Here is a 27,501-nt window from a genome sequence, read left to right on the forward strand (position 1 = left end):
AAATGATACAGAAAACATCTTACATACAGGAAGTGATGTCGATACAAAATGAACTGCACCTCTAGAGTCCAGAAGACCAAGTCCACATCAGAAAGATCACAGAGGGTTAGTATATTGTTATTACTTAAGCTCCTGCCACCCCTGCAATGATGTAATGTGCAAAGAAGATAGATGGTGTTAATTGTCAGTTACACCCATTACTGCTATCAATACAAGTAAAGAGATCAGAACATTCTTGGTGAAAGTGATACACACATTTTCCAGGCAGTAAGAATTCTCAGTTGCCAAGTTCTTATGCAAACATACAAATGGAACTTTTAAGCATTTTTACTTTTGTTAACTACTGATCTATGTTGAAGGAGTCATACTCACCTCATAATGGAAATATTATTGAGCAATACAAGTTCTCCCCTTTGGCTATTTTAAAAGGAAAACAAAGAAGAACAAGATAGCATGAGTGTGTGATGCCACCAAACTGCCATTATTCCAGCAAAAGATAAGCGGACCCTACAATTATGCTGGTGGACTATGTGGCAAGCTCAACTATTGGTGATTCAAGATTATTTAATATCATTTCCAGTACACAAGATTAAAGGAGAATGAAATTGTAGTCACTCTGGATCTGATGCAGCACAAAATAAACACAGTAAGATAAGGAACACAATGATTTAAAGAACACAATAAATATATATGTAAGTGCATAAGATAGCTTATATACATGATTGATTGTATGTGACTCTAGATACACGAGTGTCAATACATAAGGAGGCTCTGACAGGAAATGATAAAGTAGTGGTGGTGGGGTGGGTTGGTGGGTGGAGTTGTTAGTCAGCTTCACGGTTTGTGGAAAGTAACCATTTTTGCGCCTGATGGTCCTGGCGTGGATATTGTGTGGGCTTCTCCCTGCTGGGAGTGGAACAAACAGTCCATGAGCAGGTAGTTGGGATCCTTAATGATGTTACTGGCCTTTTTCTGACACCTTTCTATATATATATGTCCTTGATGGCTGGTAGGCCTGTGTCAGTGGTCTGTTGGGCAGTTTTGACTACCTGGTGTAGAGCCTTCCTGTCTGCCACAATGTGGCTTCCATACCAAGCAACGATGCAGCATCTGTATAAGGACATGAGTATTGCTCTGTATAGTCCAGCTCTCTTCACCCTCCTCAGGAAGTAGAGTGGCAGATGAGGTTTCCTGATTGTGTAGGATACATTCTGGGACCATGTGCGAAATGTGGACTGAAACGGCTGGGTGCCAATGTCAAGAGGGGTGTGAGTGGTGCAAGTTCTCCTGAAGTCGATAACTATCTCCTATGTCTTGTTGACATTGAGGAAGTGGTTTTTTGCCAGGCACCAGGTCTAGAACCTCCTCTCTGTAGACCATCTCAATATTGTTAGTGATGAACATCACTGTTGTTGCATCAACAGCAAACTTGACAATGGGATTACTTGGGTGTTTGGCTGTGTAGTCATGTGTCAGCAGAGTGTACAGCAATGGGCTAAGCACACAGCCCTGAATGGCACACAGGTTAAAGATGATAAGGAGAGAGGAGCAGTTGTGCATTCTGACTATCTGAGGCCCTGATTATCTTGGTTAGGAAGCCTAATTCTCTGTTGCATGGTGTTGTATTTAGACCGAGAAGTAGGAGTCTGTTCATCAAGGTCTATGGGACAATAGTGTTGAATGCTGAACTGAAATCCAGAAACAGCATTCTGACAAGTGTCACGCATTAAATGCTGGAGGAACTGATGAAGGGTCTCGGTCCAAAATGTTGACTACTTTTTTCATAGATGTTGCCTGGCCTGGTGAGATCCTCCAGCATTTTGTGTGCGTTGCTTGGATTTCTAGCATCTGCAGAATTTCACATCTTTGCTCTGACTAATGTCCTTGTTTCTAATCCTTGCTGTGATTTTACTTCAACAACCCTTCCCAAATAAGCAATACAATTTTCTTCACCAAGACGTGCAAGCCCAATCAAGTGAAAGTTCATCCACACAAATCTAGCCTCATCAGCGTTCCCTTACGACAGCTAATTTTGAACATGAATGACAAGCCTTCTGATCAACGTTGATAAGCCCCAGAGGTATGATCTGAATCAAATAAATGAGTATCCCATTTTTAAAAAAAGCATGCCCAAAGACATGCTGCTGCCTGTAAGGAGTTTGTACGCTCTTCCCGAGACTGCATGGGTTTCTTCTGGGTGCTCCAGTTTTCTCTCACAGCCCAAAGATGTACCAGTTGGTATGTTAATTGGTCATTGTAAATCGTCCTGTGAATAGGCTAGGGTTAAATCCAGCGTTGCTGAGCGATACAGCTTGAAGGACCAGAAGGGCCTAGTCCATGCTGTACCTTAATAAATCAATAACTGAATGAATGAATGAATGAATAAATAAATAAACAACAATATTAAGTCATACACTCCAGAGTCAATGTGAACAGAAAATTATGAACTATCCCATATATAGGCAAGCCTGTAGCAGAAAGGTAAGCAGCTAGAGTAATATCCATTTTGACCAGACCCAGAAGTAAAGCCACAGCAAACACGAGGAAATCTGCAGATGCTGGAAATTCAAGCAACACACACACAAAATGCTGGTGGAATGCGGCAGGCCAGGCAGCGTCTATAGGGAGAAGCGCTGTCGACGTTTCGGGCCGAGACCCTTCGTCAAGACTAACTGAAAGGAAAGATAGCAAGAGATTTGAAAGTAGGAAGGGGAGGGGGAAATGTGAAATGATAGGAGAAGACAGGAGGGGATGGGGTGAAGCTGAGAGCCGGAAAGGTGATTAGCAAAAGGGATACAGAACTGGAGAAGGGAAAGGATCATGGATGGGAGGCCTAGGGAGAAAGAAAGGGGGAGGGGAGCACCAGAGGGAGATGGAGAACAGGCAGAGTGATGGGCAGAAAGGGGAAAAAAAAAGGAGGGGGAGAAAAAAACTAAATATATCAGGGATGGAGTAAGAAGGGGAGGAGGAGCATTAACGGAAGTTAGAGAAGTCAATGTTCATGCCATCAGGTTGGAGGCTACCCAGATGACATATAAGGTGTTGTTCCTCCAACCTGAGTGTGGCTTCATCTTGACAGTAGAGGAGGCCATGGATAGACATATCAGATTGGGAATGGGACGTGGAATTAAAATGTGTGGCCACTGGGAGATCCTGCTTTCTCTGGCGGACAGAGCGTAGGTGTTCAGCGAAACGGTCTCCTAGTCTGCGTCGGGTCTGACCAATATATAAAAGGCCACACTGGGAGCACAGACGCAGTATACCACACCAGCCGACTCACAGGTGAAGTGTTGCCTCACCTGGAAGGACTGTTCAACAATAATTATTACCCCTCAACTATCAGACTTTTGAACAAAAGGGGATAACTATGCTCACTTGCCCATCCATTGAGATGTTTCCACAACTAATGATCTCACTTTAAGGACTCTTTATCTTGTTATCTCATGTTCTTGGTACTTAATGCTGTTCATTTATATTTGCATTTGCACAGTTTGTTGGCTTCTGCAGTCTGGTTGATCTTTCATTGATTCTGTTACAGTTACTATTCTATAGATTTGCTGAGGGTGCCCATAGGAAAATGAGTCTTGGGGTTGTATATGGTAGAGTCACAGATTGGTTCTCTAATCTTTCCACCAGACCTTCCCCTCAGCAGCTTCCCACTTAATTCCTTCCACTATGTCAACCTTTCACAGAGTGATCAAAGGTAGGAAGCAATTGATATGCAGGACTTAGTCTTATGACACACTTAAAACAGATGGTATATTGAATCAAACATCTCTTAATCAGAGCAAAAGGTCTTATTCTACTAAAAGAACTCAACACATTTCAACTGTTCCTTGCTAATACTGAAATAATCTAGACTCACACCAAGGAATGAAGTCAAACAGCTCCCAAGAAACTACCTGAAGCAGAAACAAATTACACCCTATTTCACACAAGAATGTTCTAATTTAGCCCATGTTCCAACTTAACAATATCTTTAAAAGAACAGGTGCATTGAAACATCTCAATCACAGTAGACTCTTGATTGCCTACAAGTAATGGCACAAGATGTTAGACAGTATTGAATTATTCATATTTACAAAATGGCTAATCACATTGGATTTGAAATATCTTAAAGTTATTGTTTCTGTGCCACTTTTGTGGTCATCTATGCAAATGAAACAGTCAATCCTGCAACGCCCAGATCACAAAAAGCTGTCAGAGGCATGAATGCCTGGATTAACTCTTCATTTAGTTTGGGCTGGTCATTAAGGGATCATGATGGGCTTGAACACAGATAATTCCTGGAATAGCAAAGGATATTTTGCATACAGACATATAAGGCTTTTAGTTGAAGCTTTATTTGAAAGGTTACAGATACACTTCTCCTCTTAATTATCTATTTTGAGGTGGATTTTCAGTAGATGAAATGAAATGCTTATTTATTATTTTTCTTTTGTATTTGTATAGTTTATTGTCTTTCGCATACTGGCTGTCCGCCCTGTTGGGTGTCGTCTTTCATTGATTGCATTACATTGATTGGATTTACTGCGTATGCCCACAAGCAAATGCTGACATATTGTATATGTACTTTGAACGTTGAAAAAGAATTAAAAGACCAGCAGTTTAAATACAGCACAAAGGATCTATCACATTTCACTTCTGGTTCCACTATAAACTTAGTCCACCAATGGGGTTGTATGGGAATCTCTCTCTGACATCTGTATTAAGAAAACTAGGCCTGTATTAGAAAATCAGGTATGACTTATGGAGGACTATTTCAAGAGCCAAGAACCAATTCCAAGAGAGGTTAGAGGTGACATTGGATGCATGTCAACTCTGTGTAGGGTTTGCAGGCAAGGAAAACCCAACATCATGAATGACAGCAATGCCTCACGACCAATGCCTTTTATGCTTGCTTTGAAAGGGAGAATAAAACCACAGCTATGAAGTTCTCAGCAGCATTTGATGACCCTGTGATCTCTGTCTTGGAGGCTGACGCCAGTCTATCTTTCAAGAGGATGAACCTTCACAAGACAGTAGGGCCCCATGGATTACCTGGTAAGGCTCTGAAAATCTGTGCCAACCAACTGGCAGGGCTATTCAAAGACATTCTGAATCTCTCACTGCTATAGCCACCTGCTTCAAAAGGGCAACAATTATACCAGTGCTGAAGAAGAGCAGCGTGAGCTGCCTTAACGACTAACGTCCAATAGCACTCATATCTATTGTGATGAGTGCTTTCAGTGGTTGGTCATGGCTAGAATCAACACCTGTCTCAGGAAGGTCCTAGATCCAATGCAATTTATCTATCACCACAATAGGTCTATAGCAGATGCAATCTCAATGGCTCTCCATGCGGCCTTGCGTAACCTGGATAATTCAAGTACCTTGTCAGGATGCTGTTTATTGACTACAGCTCAGCATTTAACACCATCATTCCTACAGTCCTGATCAAAATGTTACAGAACCTGGGCCGCTGTACCTCCATCTGCAACTGGAACCTTGACTTACTAACCAGAAGTCCACAACCTGAGTGAATCAGAAGTAACATCTCCACCTCGCTGACGATCAACACTGGCGCACCACAGGAATGAGAGCTTAGCTCATTGGCTCTACTCTCTCAACACCCATGACTGCGTGAATAGGCATGGCTCAAGTTTCATCTATAAATTTACTGATGATATAACCATTGTTGGCAAAATTTCAGAAGGTACAGGAGTGTTATATACCAGTTAGTTGAGTGGTGTCACAACAACAACCTTGCACTCAACGTCAGCAAGACCAAAGACTGTGAAACTTCAGGAAGGGTAGGCCAAGGGAACACAAACCAGTCCTCTTAAGAGAGATCAGAAGTGCAGAGAGTGAGCAATTTCAAGCTCCTGGGTGTCAGTATCTCTGGATGCAACGATTGATGCAGCTATAAAGAAGGCAAGACAGTGGCTATATTTCATTACGAGTTTGAAGAGATTTGGTTTGTTAACTTAAACACTCAAAATCTTCTAGAAACGTATCATGGAGAGAATTCTGCCTGGCTGCATCACCATTTGGTATTGAGGGGCTACTACACAAGGTCAAAGTAGGTTCAGGAACTTGTAAAATTAGTCAGCTCCATCATGGGTACTAGCCTCCGTAGTACCCAAGACATCTTTAAGGAGCAGTGCCTTAGGAAGGTAGTGTCCATCATTAAAGAACCGCTCCACCCAGGACATTCCCTCTTTTCATTGTTACTGTCGGGAAGGAGGTACAGCAGCCTGAAGATACACACTCAGCGATTCAGGAACAGCTTCTTCCCCTCTGCTATCTGATTTCTAAATGGACATTGAATCCATGAACTATTTTCCTCACTATTTTTTTATTTCTGTTTTTTTTTTGCACTATTTATTTTAGGTTAACTATTTAATAGACACATAAATACTTAATGTAATTCAATTTTTTCTCCATACTTATTTATCATGTATATCTTTGTACTGCTGCCGTAAAGTTAATGAACGTATGCCAGTGATATTAAACCTGATTCTGATTCTAATTTCTACTATTTTCCACCTACCCCAATCGTTACACCTTCAGAAATAAAGGTTGCTGTCAAGTATCTCTGAAAAGTACAATAGTGGCAAGACTCACCTGATTATATCTTTTTTCACCCTATCTCCTGTAAAAATGTTATTCCCTTTTCTCAGTCCTTTCGCCACTGACACATCTGTTCCTGGGATGCGGCCTTCCTTTTCAGGATATCAGAGATTTTCACTTCTTCAAAGAACGGGGTTTCCCTTCCTCCACTATTGATGCAGCCCTCACCTGCATTTCCTCCATTTCTCAAACTTCTGTGCTCACCACATCTTCCCGTTGCCTTAACAGTGATGGAGCTCCTCTTGTCCGTTACCTACCACACCATCAAACTCTGCATCCAACACATCATTCTCTGCAACTTCCGCAATCTCCAAAGGGATCCTATCACTAGATATACCTCCACCTCCACGGACTCTCCCCCCCCCCCCCCCCCCCCACTGTCCCGCTTTCCACAGAGATCGCTCCCTCCGCGATTCTCTTGTCCACTTGTCCATCCCCACTAATCTCTCTCCCGGCGCTATCCTGGGCAAACAACCCAAGTGCTACACCTGCCTATACACCTCCTCCCTCACCTCCACACCAAACAGTCCTTCCAAATGAGGCAACATTTCACCTGCAGTCTCCTTTACATTGGTGAGACCCATCGTAAATTTGGGGACTGCTTCGTCGGGCAGCTCCACTCCACCTTCCAAAAGCGGAACTTCCTGGTAGCCGAACATTTTAATTTGGATTCTCATTCTTATTCCAACATGTCAGTCCATGGCCTCCTCTTGTGCCAAGATGAGGCCACCCTCAGGGTGGAGGAGCAACAACTTATGTTACATCTGGGTAGCCTCAAACCTGCTGGCATGAATATCCATTTCACCTTTCAGTAATTTTCCCCTCTCCCCTCCTCTTTTTCTATTCCCCAATCTGACCTTTTACCTCTTCTTACTTGCCTATCACTTACCTCTGGATCTCCCCACTTCCCTTTCTCCCTATGGTCTATTCTCCTCTCCTAGCAAATTCCTTCTTCTCCAGCCCATTACCTTTCCACCCACCTGTCTTCTCCTATCAGCTTCTAGTTATCCTCTTCCCCCTCCTCCCACCTTTTTTATGTTGGCATCCTTCAGCTTCTTTTTCAGTCCTGATGGAGGGTCTCAACTTGAAACGTCATCTGTTTTTTTCCCATTAATGATGCCTGACACTGTGTTCCTCCAGCAATTAGTGTGTGTTGCTTTGGATTTCCAGCATCTACAGACTTTCTCCTGTGTATCTTATGCACTGTTGCTAGCTGCTGCATGTCTTTTGTCTGGGAATTAAGCCAGAGTATTAAGTTTTAATTCAGTTCTATTCAAAATATTGGTTGTCTATATACCCATGGATGTCACAATGTGAATGATATACTGCTTAACAGTTCCTCTTTTGATGGCTCTGGGCCCATACTCGCTGGAGTTTAGAAGAATAGGGGTGGGGGGATTTCATTGAAGCTTACTGTATATTGAAAGGCCTGGATAGAGTGGACGTGGAGAGGATGTTTCCAATAGTGCAAGAGTCTTGAACCAGAGGGCATAGCCTCAGAACAGAGGATGTCCTTTTAGAACAGAAAACAGGAGGAACTTCTTTTACCAGATGTTGAATGGTAGAGTAGACTTGATGGGCCAAATAGACTAGCCCGTTTCCTATATCTTATGGCCTTGTGATCTATTTCTGATCTCTCAATTGCTCCTGAATGTTTCACTCCACCTACATGCCCCAAGCAAAATGTTCTGCAAACATTTAGAATTCAGCTTTACCAAGAGAACAATAATCACATGACAATGATACTGCCAGTTGCAAAAACTAATGGGCTGCCAATGCATGTAACTGCATTACTTCGGTGTGCTGATCTGGATAATTTGCACAACATCCACTGTGAGGAAAATAACTTGTTGCAATTTCCCATTTCAGGATTCGTTTGTCGTTACATAACAAAGATTTCAACATCTTTTTACCCCAGTCAGAATCCTGGCAATACAGAGTCTGTAATGCTTAACTATTAATGATGACTGTCTCAGATAATTTAGCATTCTGTATTACAACAGTGACTAAATTTGAAAACATTCATTGGCTTCCGAGCATTTTGAGACACTCTGAGAACATAAAAGGCACATTATGATCATTATGATTTTGCAAATAAATCACTTTAATCAACAAATATATTGAAAGAAATAGTGCTTAATAATGTGTTAAATTAAAAGTGCTGGTCCCTGCTGTGTTGCATACTAGAAATTTGTCTCATTCATTTACGTGCTTCAATCATTTTAACCACAGATTAAGAAAAGCATGTGGTAAGTCTTGCCAAGTATGTGGTAAGTTCACTCATGTGGACACATATTGCTTAGAAATTCATCCTTGGTCAACAATATTGGATGTGCATTACGTAATATTGGTGCATTACATGCTGTGTCTTTTGAACTCATCCCTTTGAAAGGACTACTAAGCAGGGATGAATTTTCAGGCATATACTTGTACTCATTAACTCCAGTACTTTATGTCCAACTTTTGTTTGTTTACTTATATAATAATACTTCTGTCAGTGGGATAGCTTGATTTAACTAACTTATTCATCATATGTTCTCAATGTTTTCTGAAATGACTACTAGCAGCTTGGATTTTTATTTCATCCTGTTTACAGCTGCAAAGGAAAACGTTCTGGAGCATCCACTTTGAACATACGGGATCCAGAAATTCCATGAGCGTGAGCTACTTACCACTAGACTGGCAGATTACCATTACCAATTTTTCATAATCTCTGGGAAAATGCAAATTAAAACTTAGACTATGGAGCCGTACAGCACAGGAACAAGCCATGTGCACACTTACTAGGATGCCAATCTGTACTAATTAGATCTGCCTACACATGGCCTGTAGCCTTCTATTCCCTGCTTATTCACATTTTAAATGCCTCTTAATTCTCGCTGCTGTATCTGTGTCTGCCTGTTCCCCTGGCACCACATTCTAGCCGTCTACCATTCTCTGTGCAAGTTTCACAAATTTCCTTTTAAAATTTCTCCCTCCCAAATTAAATCTATGCCCTCTGACTATTCCATCCTGGGAACAAGACTCTAACTATCTACTCTATCTTCACGTACTTATTTGGGGCCTTAGCTCCCAGTGGAGCATAGGCTATCGATGATCTCCCATCTCCATTGTCTTAAATCGATGGTGTGGTTGGGGTTCTGCAATCCATTGTATCTGCTGTACAGGGGATTGGCCTTTACGGCTTCACCAGAGCCCTGTTGGCTGGCCTTACCTGCGTCCACCTCTCCTGATGGGGATGTGGGGTTGGACTTTGAGAGACACTCTTTCTTTCAATCTGCTAGTATTCTCCCGAGACTCAATAAGTTCTGAAAATCTGCAGCCAAAGCCTTTACTCGCTCTGAGGCTACTTACGTTAAAACCCTTGAATGCAACCATTGTGTTGTGGTGACTCTTCTGCCTTCCAACCCATTAATTTTTCCAATACCTTGTCACTCATGATAGGGATTGTTAGAAGGCCTTCCATGATGCTTGAAAGCAATCCATCTTTGGGATATTTCCAGGGTCCTCCATCGAGAAATGCAGCAGAACAACTTGGAACTTATTTGCTATTGATTTCTTCTCAATTCTGATAAAAGCTTATCAATGATGAACAATCTAACATATCTTAATTCTGCTCCTCTCTTCACAGGTGTTGTGTGACTGCTGCAAGTAGCTACCAAGGTGGCCACTGAGTAATGATCATTGTTTATTACCAAGATCATGTGAGCCATGAACACATTGTTAGAACTGCAGAGGCTCCTTAGTGTTGCAGGGACACCAGCAAACCAACACTATTTAGAGACTAAGCGGGGCGAGGGGGGGGGGGGGGGGGGGGATGGGTTTGACCCTGTTTGATGTGCTTTCCATCTCAATCCAATAACAAGGCTCCAAGTCAAAGAATATGTTCACATTTTAATTAAGAATCCAGCAAAACTAACAATCGAAGTGATAAAAGACTAGAGAAACTAAAACTAAAACTAGCAATATAACAAAATAAACAGACTTAGCAAATTAAACGTCCTTTAAGCTTTCTTCAACTTAATTAAGCTTAATTAAGCTAACATAAACGGACTTAGGTGTGCTTAAGCGAAGTTAAGTGATTTAAAAAGTGACCCGGCTCACTCCCTAGCTCTATTAACTTCAAAGACCAAGCTAAACGCTTTGCTGCTACCACACCCCCACCCGCATGACTGACTACCACAATATACATAATAAACATGCAACACAAAACACAATGCAGACAGAAAATGGATACATGGCTCCTATACTTAGGATAGAGTCCTAGTATTCATCTTCCATCAATGGCCTTCCCTCTTCGTCATAAGGTTGGAATATACACTGATAATTGTACAACATTCAAATTCAGTCACATCCTCAGGCAGTAAAATTGAGGCAACATTTAGGTATGGGCTGACAAATTGAAAGTAGTACAGTCAGCCCTCCTTATCCGCGGGGGATTAGTTCCGGGACCCCTCGCGGATACCAAAATTCGCGGATGCTCAAGTCCCTTATTCAACTTGTCTCAATGCGCTTGACCTTAGGACCCAGCGGAACCCCAGACCTTATGTAACCTGTCTCAGAGCGGTGGATGTTAGGACCCGGCGGCAGAGATCTGAATCTGCAGTGTTTCTGTTCACAAAAATAATCACGAACACGATTGAAAATAAAGTGGAAATAATAAAGCGATCGGAAAGAGATGAAACGCCATCGGTCATTGGAAAAGTGTTAGGCTACGTCGGTCAACGATCGGAACAATTTTAAAGGATAAAGTGAGAAAGGCTCTACCCTGATGAAAGCTACAATTATTACTAAGCAACGATGAAGGGTCTTGGCCCAAAACGTTGACAGTACTTCTCCTTATAGATGCTGCCTGGTCTGCTGTGTTCCACCAGCATTTTGTGTGTGTAGCGGTTTAATTATTGGGTTTTGGGGTTTTGGGTTTTTGATCCTCCACATCAACTCGGCATGGTGGAGAGCGCACTCCATAGCGATCTGTCACTAGATCGAACTCCTGAGCCCGGTGCTGAAACATACGTTCTTAAGTGTTTTATATGCATAGAAAGGTAAAATATATACTAAATACTAAGACAACCATTTGTCTAACTGACGCTAAATAATACCAGATGTACCTGTTCCGACTTACTTAGTAAGAGAACTTCCGATTTTTTAAAATCCTGATCAACGATAACCCACGCACATCCTCCTGTATACTTTAAATCATCTCTAGATTACTTATAATCAGAAGGATCTGTTCTGGGACCTCTACTTTTCATGATTATTATTAACGACCTGGATGTGGGGGGTAAAAGGGTGGGTTGGCAAGTTTGCAGATGACACAAAGGTTGGTGGTGTTGTAGATAGTGTAGAGGATTGTCGAAGATTGCAGCGAGACATTGATAGGATGCAGAAGTGGGCTGAGAAGTGGCAATGGAGTTCAACCCGGAGAAGTGTGAGGTGGTACACTTTGGAAGGACAAACTCCAAGGCAGAGTACAAAGTAAATGGCAGGATACTTGATACTGTGGAGGAGCAGAGGGATCTGGAGGTACATGTCCACAGATCCCTGAAAGTTGCCTCACAGGTAGATAGGGTAGTTAAGAAAGCCTATGAGATGTTAGCTTCCATAAGTCGAGGGACAGAGTTTAAGAGTCGCGATGTAATGATGCAGCTCTATAAAACTCTAGTTAGGCCACACTTGGAGTACTGTGACCAGTTCTGGTTGCCTCACTATAGGAAGGATGTGGAAGCATTGGAAAGGGTACAGAGGAGATTTACCAGGATGCTGCCTGATTTAGAGAGTATGGATTATGATCAGAAATTAAGGGAGCTAGGGCTTTACTCTTTGAAGAGAAGGAGGATGAGAGGAGGCAATATAGAGGTGTTCAAGATATTAAGAAGAATAGATAGAGTGGATAGCCAGCGCCTCTTCCCCAGGGCACCACTGCTCAGTACAAGAGGACATGGCTTTAAGGTAAGGGGAGGGAAATTCAAGGGGGGATATTAGAGGAAGGTTTTTTACTCAGAGAGTGGTTGGTGCGTGGAATGCACTGCCTGAGTCAGTGGTGGAGGCAGATACACTAGTGAAGTTTAAGAGACTACTAGACAGGTAAATGGAGGAATTTATGGTGGGGGGTTATATGGGAGGCAAGGTTTCAGGGTCAGCACAACATTGTGGGCCGAAGGGCCTGTAATGTGCTGTTCTATTCTATGTTCTATGTTCTAATACCTAATACAATGTAAATGCTATGTAAAATGGTTGTTATACTACATTGTTTAGGGAATACTGACAAGAAAAAAAGTCTACACATGCTTGAACAACAAGTGCTGGAAGAACACTTCCGGGTTTTCACGATTCGCGGTTGGTTGAATTCGCGCATGCGGAATTCGTGGATAAGGAGGGCCAACTGTATTCTTTCACACAAGTGTGAGGCAGTGACCATCTTGAAAAACAATCATCTTCCCTCGGCTTTCAATAGACTTATCACAATTTAATCTCCTACCACTGATATCCTAGAAATGACTAGGAAATTAATTGAAAGGAATATAAGCATTTTTGCAGTAAAAGAGGATCAGGTATCCTTCAGCAAGTGACTTTTTTATTGGTTTATGTTGTTTTTTTTTGTTTTGTGGCTGCCTGTAAGAAGATAAATCTCAAGGTTGTATATAGTATGCACTCATTCATACAAATGTACTTTAAGCTTTGAACTTTTAAACTTTTTATACCTCAACTTCTCAAAATCTTTCCATTATCTGCAAGGCACAAGGCAGGAGAGTGATTCTTCCATTACCTGGGTAACTGAAGCTCCAACAAGATGCCAAAGTCAAGGTGCACCAAAGCATAACAATCTGTTTAAATTCTCTACCAGCTACCTTCCTTTACTCACTTTCCCACTGGAGAGCAGGCCCGAAGACTACACATTGTCTGGAGATAAGGACAAAGGGCGTGGGGTCATAAGACTCTGGAAATCCCCCTCCAAGTCACTAAATATCCGTTGCCAGCAATATCAACATCAAATAAGTAGATTTTTAAAAATGTGATGCAAAATGCATGATTTGTGAAAATTGGATATTGAGTATTAAAAGCAGATAGAAGAGCGAATGTTGTCTGAGGAAAAGGCAAATATCTTCTCAGTGTTGTAAGTTTGTGTTTTGTATTAGAACGTAATAAAACAGAAGATAGTGACTTTTCTTTAGCAGAGATTGGTAGTGGGAGGGAATGATGAAGTGGAAAGCAGAAAATTGAGCAACATTTGCACCTCCTCAGTTAGATTCCATAATGCTTGTAATTCATAACTTTTTGATTAGTAATATATCTAATCAGTTTTCCACATATTAGAAAGAGTTCAAGGTTTAAAATTAAAGAAATGACAAAAAATCTCAGTCTCTAATTAAATTACAGTTTTAATTAGAACAATGGTGGTTTGCACCTAAATTTATAAATAAATGTATATTACTTAATAGCTAAATTTGGTTTTACAAATTATAGCAATCACTGACAAAGGAATACCAGACTACTGGAAATCAATATATTAATAGGCCAATTAAAAAAATTAATCTTAAAAGTAATACTTGAATTGGAGTAGTTATTTTAGATGTGTGAAAATTCATGCCATTTGATATCAAACTTTTTGAGCTCCTTTATGGACAGAACAGTTCATAATCAGGCTTTGACCACAATTACTCTTTGGATAGGAGGGTGCTGACAGAAAATTTTATTCCCTTATTCACAAAAGAAGGAAGGACGTGGTTAGCAAATGTAAGCCAGTTTAACTACAGTGGTGGAAAGTACTTTTTAAAACATTGATCTGGGATAATAGTTATCTGCAGGAAAATGGAATAAATAGGAGAAATCAGCCTGGATTTGTTCATAGCGAATTGCATATATTAGCTACAGCTGTACCTTCAATACTATAATCCCATGCAAACTCATCTCCAAACTCCTAACCTGGGACTCAATACTGTCTTTTGCAACTGGATCCTTGACTTCATGACCAATTGACCACAATCAATAAGGATAGACAGCGACACCTCCACCACAATTCTTCTCAACACTGGTGCCCTACCGGGCTCCATCCTCAGCCCACTACTCTATTCCCTGTACACTCTTGACTGCTTGGCCAGATTCTATCCTAACTCCATCTAGAAGTTTGCAGATGATATCATAGTAGTGGGCCTTACCTCAAATAATGTTGAGCTGCATTACAGGAAGAAGATAAAGAGCCTAGTGCAGGGGTGTCAAACTCATTTTAGGTCACGGGCCGGATTGAGCAAAATGCAGCTTCATGTCGGACGTGTGCGAACGCAGCTTTCGTTGCCTCCGTTTTTTCAGCCTGCTCTCGTGTCTCAGTCTCTGCTATAACTACAAAGTGTTTCACTTTACAAATTCCGTTTCTTATGAAGAAGACTGCCGAGCAAGACTGCCGAATAAACACTAAAAACCCTGAAAACCTGGTACCTGAATAAACTCAGCATTAGCCATATCATACGCCATAGGCGCTTCGATTACTGGGGCCAGCTTTAATAGTAATTAGATATTACTCGCAGGCCAAAGATAATTCCACCGCGGGCCGGATTTGGCCCGCGGGCCTTGAGTTTGACATATATGGCCTAGTGATATGGCATCATGAAAGCAACCTTTTCCTTAATGTTAGCAAAACAAAAGACCTGGTTGTTGACTTCAGGAAGGAGGGGGTGCACATGCTTTTACCTACATAAGCAGTGCTAAAATCGAAAGGGCTAAAAGTTTTAAATTCCTAAGAATGAACAGCACCAATAACTTGTCCTGGTGAAACTACCTGATGCCACAGTCAAGAAAGCTCACTCCAGAGGCTGAAGAAGTTTGGCCTGTCCCCTTCGACCTGCACCAATTAAAGGAATGCTTCCTATTATGAAAGACTACAGCTACAAGCATCCATTAAAGGGACTGGAACTGTTTTCATAGGAGAAGAGAAGACTGAGGAGAATTATGGAAGTGTAAAAAATGATGATGTGTCTAGACAGAGAGGAATTGAAAACCAGAGGTCATTGTTTTAAAATGTTAAGGAAGAGTGACTTGAGGAGGATTTATTGTTATTTAGTATGTGGCTGGGATCCAGAAGGCATTGCTTGCAGATGTGGTGGTGACATGCCTCACCGTGGCCTTCAAGAGGGAACTGGATAAATAGACGAAGGAGAAAAATTAGCAAGACTAGGGAGAAAGGACCAGTGGCTGGATCTGGAGAGTTCACTCTGTTAGAAAGCCTGTGCAGAAATTATAGGCCAAATACTCTTTAGTAGTGTATCCATTCTGTGGATCCTACCATTCTATGAGCTCAGATGTTAAGTTGCAACATTTTATTTACTTTAAATAAACAGATGTGATATACAATACAAACCTTCTGCTCATGTGATTGAACGGAAGTGGCTGCAGGGGTAGTGAAATTTTAATTGAAATATTTTGAAACAGACTATGTTCCAGAAAATTGGAAGACAGCCAATGTATCACAATTTCCTTTGTTCAAAAAGCCTCAAAGACAGAAGTTGGGGAACAATGTTAAAATCCATTTAACATAAAGAAATCAAAGAGAAAAAAATGTAATCATTTAATAAAGCAGAGTGTAATAAAACCTAGTCAAAATTTTTTAAAATTGATTTATTATTGTCTCTTGTACCTGGATACAGTGAAAATCGTTATTTTGTGTTCCATCCATACACATCATTTCATTGCATCAGTACACTGAAGTAGTATGAGGGAAAATCAAAAACAGAATGAGAATAAGGTATCACAGTTATAGAGAGAGTGCAGAGCAAGCACACACGAAGGTGCAAGGTCATGACAAAATAGACTGTGAGGTCAAGAGATCATCTTATTGTACAAGCGGTCTGCTTAGTAACACTGGACCACAAAGATTTTGCTTCTTGAATACTTCCAGTTGTAATTTATGGATTTTGGGCTGCTGATCATGAAAATCACCATGAAATTTCCCTATCACACACCTTTTTAAAAAAACTGCTTATGTTTGTTTTTTTTTGTGTGTGCCATACTCTGTCAGAGCCTCGGCGACCACTTATTTTTTCAAGTGGTTGTCTTGGAGGAAAGATTCTGTGAGTGGTCCCCCACGTGCTTCTCACAGCGCAGTGTTTTTTGTCACGAGGCCGAGTTGTGAGCTCGACACTCAACCCGGCACGGATAGAGAGTGTGTCCGGAAGCGACCTGACTGGATTCAAACTCGGGAACCTTCGCTCGCTCCGGAGTCCAGCGCTGATGTCACTGCGCCACCAGCCGTGACCTGTATTTGTTACTGCAATTCATAATTGAAGTCAGAATAACGTGCCAAGATTAAGGAAGGCATTTTTGTTGGTCCTCAAATCAAACAGGTCATCAATCACAGGCAATGTGAAGAACTCCAATGGGACCAGAAGGCATTGAAGGTTGTTGTGGGAAGACTTTCTTGGCAACTATGGAGCATCAAACTACGCGCAGCTGGCTGACAACATGCTCCAAGCACACAGAACCATTAAGAACAACATGTCACTAAAGATTTATTTCCTGCATACCCATTTAGACTTCTTCCCTCCAAATCTTGGCACTGTCAGTGATGAACATGGTGAATGGCTTCACCAGGACATTGCGGTCATGGAGAAACAGTATCAGGGCAACTGGAATCCATGAATGCTAGATGATTATTGTTGGACACTTAAGGGAGAAGCCTCAGTCACTGTGTACAAATGAAAATCATCAACAAAACATTTTTAGCTTAGTTGAACTATTGCAAAGTGTCAGCACCATTATGCAATTAAATGCATTATATTCAATAAAAGTTAACTTCTTGTTTCTTCAATTTCCTATGTGATACATGCAGTCTGAAATTATATTTATGTTCAGCTTCAAGCAGTCTATCATAAACAAACAAAAATTCTGAGGAAGCAACACTTCCAAAAAAATTGCTGTCCAGTGTAATCTAATACTTTATGAAAGGAAAATTATGTTTGACAAATTTTCTTAAGTTATTTGAGGATCTGATAAAGAAGTCGTAAGTTCAGGGTTCAAAGTAAGTTTATTATTAAAGTACATGCATGTCACCACATACAACCTTGAGAGTCTTTTTCCTGTGGGCATATTCAGCAAATCTATAGGACAGTAGGGAATCTAGAGAGTATGCATGGATTTCTAAAATAAATTTTAAAAGGGGCCACATAAGAATCTTGTGCGTAAATTAAGCGCCCAAAGTATTGGTAGAAGCATATTAACATGGACTGAACACTGGCTGTTTGATAGAAAACAAATAGTTGATATAAAGAAGTTGGAAGGATATAAATAGTGAAATACCTCAGGGACTGGTTGTTGACTCTCATTTATTTTTTACATTAATAACCTTAAGAGGGATGAAAGTGGAAGGTTTCCAAGTTTACCAGTGATCCAAGTATAGGTAGATGGGAATGGTTTGATAAGGATAAGGCGATTCTGCAGTGGGATATAGATAGCTTGAGGGAATGGGTAACAGAGCTGGCAAACGCAGCTCAGTGTGAGAAGAATGAGATCAAGCACCTTGGAAGAGGAATTAAGTGCAGAGAGATTGTGAATGAATGGAGTTCAGGGGGATCTCGATTTTTTTAGTATATGAAACACAAAAAAAGTTAAAAAGCTGGTCCAAAATGTAGTTAAGGAGACAAATGCCATACTGGCATATTTTTTCAAAGTGGTTGTAATTTAAGAATAGGGAGGTTTTGCACAGGTTGTTAGTGAGGCCACACCTTGAATACTGTGCAGTTTATTCACTTTCTATAAAAAGAAAGCTATAATAGCAATGGAGGCCATACAACAGAGATTCACCAGGCTAATTCTTGAGATGAATTGGCTGTCCTATCAACAGAGTTAAGACAGTTTGGGGCTATGTATCTTGGAGTTTAGAAATATGAGGAGTGACTTAACTGAAACATGTAAGTCAATTGATAATCTTAACGATGTAGACATTGAGATGTTTTCACTAGCAGGATTCATAGGGAACATACAGTAGAGACAAAATAAGGGCCAATCATTTCAAACCAAGGTATAGATAAATTTCTTCTCCTAGATAGTACTGAGTCTGGAATTCTTTGCCAGTGAAGGTGGTGGAAGCCAGATTACTAGATTTGTTGGCTTGTTGCCAGGGGCCAGAGAGAGAAATTAATTATGTATCTTATTATTTATTAATTTATTCATGGTAATGTTACTTTGAAGTCAGAAGTTTACATACACCTTAGCCAAATACATTTGAATTCAGTTTTTCACAATTCCTGACATTTAATCCTAGAAAACATTCCCTGTCTGAGGTCAGTTAGGATCACTACTTTATCTTAAGAATGTGAAATGCCAGAATAATAGTACAGAGAATGATTTATTTCAGCTTTTATTTCTTTCATTACTTTCCCAGTGGGTCAGAAATTTACATACACTTTGTTAGTATTTGGTAGCATTGCCTTTAAATTGTTTAACTTGGGTCAAACATTTTGGGTGGCCTTCCACAAGCTTCTCACGTTAAGCTGCTGGAATTTTGTTCCATTCCTCTCGACAGCACTGGTGTAACTGAGTCAGGTTTGTAGGCCTCCTTGCTCACACACGCTTTTTCAGTTCTGCCCACAAAATTTCTATCGGATTGAGGTCAAGGCTTTGTGATGGCCACTCCAATACCTTGACTTTTTTGTCCTTAAGCAATTTTGCCACAACTTTGGAGGTATGCTTGGGGTCATTGTCCATTTGGAAGACCCATTTGCGACCGAGCTTTAACTTCTTGGCTGATGTCTTGAGATGTTGCTTCAATATATCCACATAATCTTTCTTCCTCATGATGCCATCTACTTTGTGAAGTGCACCAGTTACTTCTGCAGCAAAGCACTCCTGCAACATGATGCTGCCACCCCCATGCTTCACAGTTGGAATGGTGTTCTTCGGCTTGCAAGCCTCACCCTTTTTCCTCCAAACATAATGATGGTCATTATGGCCAAACAGTTCCAGAGGACATTTCTCCAAAAAGTAAGATCTTTGTCCCCATGTGCACTTTCAAACTATAGTCCGGCTTTTTTTATGGTAGTTTTGGAGCAGTGGCTTCTTCCTTGCTGAGCAGCCTTTCAGGTTATGTTGATATGGGACTCTTTTTACTGTGGTTATAGATACTTGTCTACCTGTTTCCTCCAGCATCTTCACAAGGTCCTTTGCTGTTGTTCAGGGATTGATTTGCACTTTTTGCACCAAAGTACATTCATCCCTAGGAGACAGAATGCATCTCCTTCCTGAGCGGTATGACGGCTGTGTGGTCCTATGGTATTTATACTTGCGTACTATTGTTTGTACAGATAAACGAGGTACCTTCAGGCATTTGGAAATTGCTCCCAAGGATGAACCAGACTTGACATCATTTTCTGACCTCAATCTGATAGAAATTTTGTGGGCAGAACTGAAAAAGTGTGTGCGAGCAAGGAGGCCTACAAACCTGACTCAGTTACACCAGTTCTGACTAACGTTTGACCCAAGTTAAGCAATTTAAAGACAATGCTACCAAATACTAACAAAGTGTATGTAAACTTCCGACCCACTGGGAAAGAGATGAAAGAAATAAAAGCTGAAATAAATCATTCTCTCTACTATTATTCTGACATTTCACATTCTTAAGATAAAGTAGTGATCCTTACTGACCTAATACAGGGAATGTTTTCTGGGATTAAATGTCAGGAATTGTGAAAAACTGAGTTTAAATGTATTTGGCTAAGTTGTATGTAAACTTCTGACTTCAACAGTATGTGTTGTGTGTGTGAGTTATATGTACTATGTCGTGTACCTTGGTCTGGAGAAACATTGTTTTGTTTGGCAATATACATGTATAAGGCTGAATGACAATAAACTGAACTTAAACATGAACCTGAGATACAGGATAACCTGGAAATATTCAGCATGGTGGTGGATGGTTAAAAGAAGAAATTACAAAATGGTTCAAAATTACAAGAGTCTGGATATTAGGAAACTGCTCTTAGTAGAGGACAAAGAACTACAGGAGGTAGATTTAAGGTGACTGGCAAAAGAACTTAAGTTGGTAGGTGATTTTTGCATAGTCTGTGGTTATATGCAGTGTCTGACAGGGTAGTGGAGTTGGTCTATCAAAACTTGCCATTGCAAATTGGATCAAACTTGAAAGATAAAATTGCAGTTTCAGGGCTACGTGAAACAGGGGAAAGATCTACTGACATATTCTTACCGAGAACTGATTTAAAAAGTTGTATAGCCTCCTTTTGTTCTCTAATTCCATGACAAAGCCCAGCTCTAACTCGCCATTATCCTTCTTCACTCTTCTAATTTGCTAAGCAATGTGTACAACTTACAATACTGAAATATCAGAAAGTTTGTCAAACTAGTCACTCTAATTGTGATAAAATCTCCAAAAAACTTTGAATTTCTAGTTTGAATGTATGAGAGCAAGTCACATGATGAAACAATTGATTCTGGTTATCATCCCATCTGCAATACATGTTTACCTTCCAAGACTGACTTCAACAGTATGTGTTGTGTGTGTGAGTTATATGTACAAGACCAAGACTCTGAACTACAACTGGGGCACAATGGAGAAGATGGCCAAGGACAGACAGAGATGGATTGCTGCCTTAAACATCAACGACATAATGGGCAGTGACGCACCATCAATAACTCCAATCGCCTTTATACAGGGGTCTGTGGGAGGAGCCACAGGGGCAGTCAGCCGGGGGCGGGGGGGGGGGGGCGTGTCAGACAGGTATATGTAGTTAACCACAGGCAGTGAGTACTACATGCTTACACAATGCTCTAAAAATGCTGTCGTATCTCAAGCATTTAACGTAAAGGGGGCAGCACCATAGCATAACATTTAGCACTATCACAGCGCTAATCACCAGGGTTCAGTTCTGCCACTGTCTCTAAGGAGCTCATACATTCATCCCATGATGCCGTGAATCTCCTCCAGGTTCTCAGATTTCCTCACACAGTCCAAAGGAGCACTAGTCACATGGGTATAATTATGCAGTGCTGGCTTGTTCGGCTAGAAGAGCCTGTCACCAAGCTGTATCACTGTATAAAGCTGAACAAATTCCTTCAGAACCTTCACACCATGTTTGACCTGCAGATGAACTTCAAATACCATATCCATATCAACAGTATTTCATCTCCATCATATTGCTCAACCCTGCCCTTCTTCATGTCATCTGGTAATGAAGCTGTTAGTGATGTCTTGTTTACCTCAAACCCTGACAATTCGAATGCATTCCTGGTCAATTTCCCATCTTCCATTCCTTGTATTTTTGGTCATCCAGATACCCTCACTCATAATGGGCATTGTTATCTAGTCTGATTGGATTTGCATGTATGATTTTCTGGTTAAAGAACACAACAATTTAATAATTTTATCCTCAATTTCATACTCCTATAGCCTTTTCTCCCCAGCTTCATAATCTCCTAGGCAACACACAGAGAATGCTGGAAGAACTCAGCAGGTCCGGCAGAATCTATGGAAATGAATAAACAGGTGACATTTCAGGCCGAGGCCCTTTTTCAGGACTGGAAAGGAAGGGGGGAGATGCCAGAGTAAAAATAATTTACAAGATTAGCTCCATGTCCTGAAGAAGGGCCCCGGCCCAAAATGTCAACTGTTTATTCATTTCCATAGATGCTGTCTGGCCTGCAGATTTCCTCCAGCATTTTGTGTGGGTAGTTTCGGATTTCCAGCATCTGCAGATTTTGTTGTGTTCATAATCTCCTGCAGCTACAACTCTGACTTCCTCTGCTCCCCTCACCTCATCCTCCTCACCCGGCCCCATCTCTCTGTAAGATGATTTCTCATGTTTCAGTTCTGATGAGAAGTCATAAACCTGAATCACTGACCCGGTTTTCCTCACACCACAGAGTCTGCCGGATCTGTCGAGTATCTCCATTATTTTCTGTTTTTATTTCTGCATTCCTCCATTGCTAGCATCTCTTACATTCACAATTTAACTAATTCACCTCTGGTAGCTGTGTTTTCAAATGCTGAGATACTAACTTACGAAACTGCTAAATTAGGAATCAGAAACAGACTTACATCATGAAATTTGTTGCATGCCTGCTGCAGTACAGAACAATACATTAAAAATTACTGTAGGTTACAATAAAAATATGAAAGTAACCGAATTTTAAGGATACCTCTCCTTGCTTTTTAAAATCTCTCATCAAAACCCATCTCTTATTGTACTATTATTTCCTCATGTAGCTCAATCAAGACTTTAATATTCTCCTGTAAAGAGCTTTATTTTTGCTCTTGATATGAGAAGAAGTGGAGTGACATGTGATGAAGGAGTCCCTCAACTCCAGTAAAGAAGAAGCAATGGTTCAGGGGGAAAAAAGGAAGGCATCTCAAATTTTATGTCTTTAAAATGCAACATGTGAAACTGAGTTACGTATTCATTTCCAGAAGTGATACATATCAATTTGCATATTGAAAATAAGTCTTGAAGGAAATATATCTCCTGCAAAATCACGCAAAGCCAATCACCGTGAGCTTGCAGAGTGTAAGGGAAGTGTCTTAGGTGATGGAAAAGGGTGGGAAGTATTCATTTTCTTCTTTCAGCATTACAACTAATCTGAGCCAGTCACTGACACTGCATCAGGAGGTGGGTTCAAGTGTATAATAGATGTTTCACTCACCCCCTCCCCTCAGCGAGAAATTACACTCAACATCTGCAAAAGGCGATCGGCGATACCTGCATCCGACAGGATCGAACGGTCGCCTGAGTGACAGGTCCTCCAGCGCGTGCGCGTGCGCGGGGCGGGAGGAGGCGCGGGGGGGGCGATCGCGCGGCCGACCCTCCCGGGCATCGATGCCAGGAAGCATGACGCAATCCCCGAACGATGCGAGGCGCGCGCTGGTTCGGTTCGGTTCGGTTCGGGTGCGGGGGGAGGAGAGCTGCCTGACGTCACTGCGGCCGAAAGGGGAAGTGGAATGAGTGGGAGCTCGAGCGCTTGGCTGCCGATTGTCAAACGTGCGTTTATTGCTCCGGCGCTGCGGAGCCCTCAGCAGGATGGGTTTCTGCTTTAAATTGTGATTTACAACTTACAGCTTGAGCTGCGAGCGCATATTTTGTTTGGGGGGGGGATATCTTTTTTTTTAATACATACTCTCTTCAATTAATTCTTTCCATCATCTGGCTGACACCCTCCTCCTCCTCAAAGGGGCGAGCAGACTCTGCACCATGTCAGAAGTCAGGCCGCACTTTTACAGGCAGGAGTTGAATAAGACAATCTGGGAAGTGCCGGAGAGATATCAAAACCTCTCGCCTGTCGGATCCGGCGCTTACGGCTCCGTCTGGTACGTGACTCTCTGCTTGTTGGTTTGCTTGCATGATTTTATTTATCTACTTTGAGTTGCACGTAAGTTGCAAGGAAGAAAGTTTATTTTTTTTGGAGTGGGAGCTGTAGCGTCGCTTCTACTTTGCACCCTTGCAGGCCCCGCTAGGCCCCTAAATATCCTTAACGTTTCTTTAGCCTTGTGCATGGTGTGTGGACAAATGCCGTTTTGCAAACATGAAAAATGAAAGTATAGGACCCCCATACTTTACCCCCCCCCCCAACACCGCCCTCTAAGAAGGTTGATTAGAAACTTGTTGCAGAAGAGATTGGACTCTCCCGGTCTAATACTGTCCAAAGTTATGTTGCAGCAGAAACGTGAAGCAGCCAGAGGCTAGCGAAAACATGTTGTGGTTTCTTTGATTGAATGAGAGACATTGCTCGTTGAAACAGGTTGTCTTAAGGTTGAATTTTAAACTTTTATGTGTTACAAATGTTTGTGTGGTTGCCTGACACCGGCTGCATTTGTTTGGTCAACCGGGCATTAACTTGGATTTTTTTGTTACTTTTTGACCAAATTATTATTAGTGCATGGAAACTGAATGACACGAACAACGTTTTTCCCCCTCTTGCTAATCTGTAGGTTTTAATGATTTGGCTTATTGAAGTGTTTCTCTTTTTTGGGAAGCACCTAAATTGTTTGTCTCTGATTTGTACTTTGTTGATTTACAGTTTGGAAAGTCTTCTGTTCTCGATGTTGTTCTGCATCTTTAGTTGTTCGTCCGTGCAAAAGTGACAGTGCTATATAATTCTCCACTGGTCCTAGCTTGGTGCAAAAACAAGATTGAAATCTTACACGATGGTTCAGTAGATATCACATTTCAGCATTTTTTTAAACTATAAAATCTAGCTTGTGGATCTAGAAACTGTATACGAAGTTAGAATGGAGAAAGGCTGTCCAGGAGCTTGTAAATAAGGCGGAGAAATTGGATGCATTTAAGGATAGAAATAATTTGAAGAGACAGAAGAAAGATGCAGATTGTTTTGTTTGAACAGCGTGGAACATAATCTGTCACAGGTTTCGTATGTTTTGTAAAATTATCCACATTAATGTACAGTATTTCAAATAATTCAGTAAAATGATAAAACAGTTAGGGAGGGGATTTCCTGGAAACTGAGCATTAGTTGCCAGTCGTGACACTTGTGCCATTTAATAAGCTGGGTCTGTTTGTTGAATAGGAAATCTAATGGTTCATTTGTAAAGGTTGGCAATATAATTTTATCTCTAGAAATCTTCCTGATGTGTGGAAATGTTGTGATTGCGTGGCAAGGAAATGTAAATGTACAATTACTTGCTTTTATTGTACATGGGCATTATTCAAAGTGGAAATAAACAGTAGGGATCTAGAATAAACATACAGAAGGCTGGCAGTGCACCATAGGTCAATCTGCATCTATGGAGAGGGAAACAACAGCATTTAAGTGCTTTTGATTGACAGTGTTTGGATGAAAGGTCTTTGTTTCTGCAAAGAAGCTGCCTAACATGCTGAGTATCAAATTATTGAACACCTTTGTTATTCACTGTATTTAGCAGAAGCAGTTTAATAGGCTAAATGGGTAAAAATATGATATGGGAAAAGTTGAGTGGATTTGTTTTAAAAACCTATTATCTTTAAACTTTTTCATTCACAGTATTTAGAAGTACTTCATAGACAATTTAAAACGAGGTCAGAAGGTTCCAGTATGGCAAATAAGCAATAAGATTTGAAAATGCAGTATCAAAATTTTTATATCGTTTGTGTTTTGTCATTTTTAATATGCAACTTGGTCATTAACTTTGCAAAATTATAAGTTGTATTTAAAAGCACATGGAGAAATGTTGAGCCATTTTATTTACAAAAACCTTTTGAAAGATTATTCAAGTAGTTTAATTCTTTTGACCAAAGTGCTTTCTGTGCAAATCATTTATATTTCAGAATATCTTTATCAAATAACTTTGAAATGTACACACCACAGCCGTTGATTACTGTTTATCGCAGCTGCTCAATAGGCAGCAATTAATTTTCTCTTCTATATTTGATGGTCACAAATTGCCTGCAATGGGTGTAATGGCTGGTTCAAAAAAAATTACATGATCATGAGATTAATCCAGTAAGCCCTTATTTAAAAATTCACGTCGTTAGATTATGCTCCTCATCTGATCATTTTAATTCATTTTCAGACTTGCTGCTCAGCTAATACCAATCATAAACAAGGTTTGGATATTTAGATGGAATATATTTTTGTCAAGTGCTGCTAGTAAATCTTTCCAACTTTTGAAAGCAACTCACATTATATCCATGTTCAAAAGTTCTGCTTTTAAGAAAATAAATCTTGGTTAAAGAATTGGTTTCTAGAGTTTATTGTTCACATTTACATAATCACTGTAATAAAAGTATGATTACTATATTTCACAAGACACTTCATCTGATGCCAACAGATTTAATTAGCTTTACACAGTCACTACTTTGGTAGGAAGTGTTCCAATGTGTCATACAAGTAGGGCACCAAACCATTGTATGAGAGTAAAGGGAGGTATTCAGAAAGATGTTCTTTCAAGATGGATTTAAAAATTGAGAGGAATAAGGATATGGCAGTTCTTGGTAAAGAATGACAAGCTAATTGAATGGGCGAGGTGAGCATATTAAATTGTGCATGATAGATGTAGAGTGCTGAGCTCTGGAGGAGTTGGACCAAATGGAGAATCAAAGCCCACCAAGAAAAGTATTGGAGGAGTGGAGGTCTGGAAAGGATTGTAAAAACGTTTTGGCTACTGCAAAGAGTGTGTAATAATAATGGGCTAAAAATAAGTTGTTTTATAATCGGATAGGATGCAAGTTCACATCAGTGTTTTGATCTGAGTGTGAACCAGACAAATGGAAATTATATAAACTTCATATTTTTTGGTTATTTTGCATCATTTTGTTAATGGAATTCTTATTATAATTTTTATTTAACAATGTATTTAACTATAGTTTTTTCCTTTCCATCGAAACGAAAAAAAGGTCAGTGATGCCTGTTGTGTAAAAAGGTGGTGCTCCAAAAACAGGGACTTTTAACACAAGTTAGGTAGTCACATTTATGCAGTACTGCATTGATGATTTGTGCAGACTGAGGGCACGTTCATTGCTGCAGATGGAAGCAAAAGATTCAACTACAGTATTTGGAGAAAAGAGGAGAGTTCTTCCCAGTTAGCCAGTATTGCCTGTAGATTCTCTGAATGTCATCTTTATATTGTGAGCTCTGATGTGGAAATTTACTGCCGTACCTCCTATATTGCAACAATGGTTACACTTGCAGAAGTACTTCATTTTCTATAAAATGTTTTAGGATATCCTGTGATCATGAAAAGTACAATGGAAATAGTATTTAATTTATTTGTTCAATTATTCATGAATGTGTATATCAGGAATATTGAAAATGTGTTCTCTTTCTCATCTTTCATGCCACCTCAGGTTTTTCTGTTGAAGGATGTGGGAATGGGTCATGAATTCTCTCAAATGGGCAACTGAATCACCACTGAAACACCATAAGTAATGGATAATAGGGTCTTAATATTTGTCTGCGACACCC

General features: G+C 40.6%; 1 protein-coding gene and 1 long non-coding RNA gene across 3 annotated transcripts in view; one reads left to right on the plus strand and one right to left on the minus strand.

Annotated features, from left to right (window-relative positions):
* Positions 1 to 15: 15 nt before the first annotated feature.
* LOC140717179 (uncharacterized) lies at positions 16 to 23,550 on the minus strand. The gene is made up of 3 exons (XR_012096479.1): positions 23,251 to 23,550; positions 373 to 417; positions 16 to 141 (listed from the first exon to the last, which is right to left on the minus strand). It is a non-coding gene; the product is annotated as an uncharacterized lncRNA (long non-coding RNA).
* A 41-nt stretch (positions 23,551 to 23,591) lies between these two features.
* LOC140717176 (mitogen-activated protein kinase 14) overlaps positions 23,592 to 27,501 on the plus strand; it is a 55,272-nt gene continuing 51,362 nt past the window's right edge. For both annotated transcript variants that reach the window (XM_073030469.1, XM_073030470.1), the window contains exon 1: positions 23,592 to 23,911. In XM_073030469.1, the coding sequence (XP_072886570.1) occupies positions 23,796 to 23,911 (116 nt within the window). In that variant the 5' untranslated portion in view covers positions 23,592 to 23,795. The remainder of the gene's footprint in view (positions 23,912 to 27,501) is intronic.

This window comes from Hemitrygon akajei, chromosome 27 (genome assembly GCF_048418815.1).
Source record: "Hemitrygon akajei chromosome 27, sHemAka1.3, whole genome shotgun sequence".
Taxonomy (NCBI): domain Eukaryota; kingdom Metazoa; phylum Chordata; class Chondrichthyes; order Myliobatiformes; family Dasyatidae; genus Hemitrygon; species Hemitrygon akajei.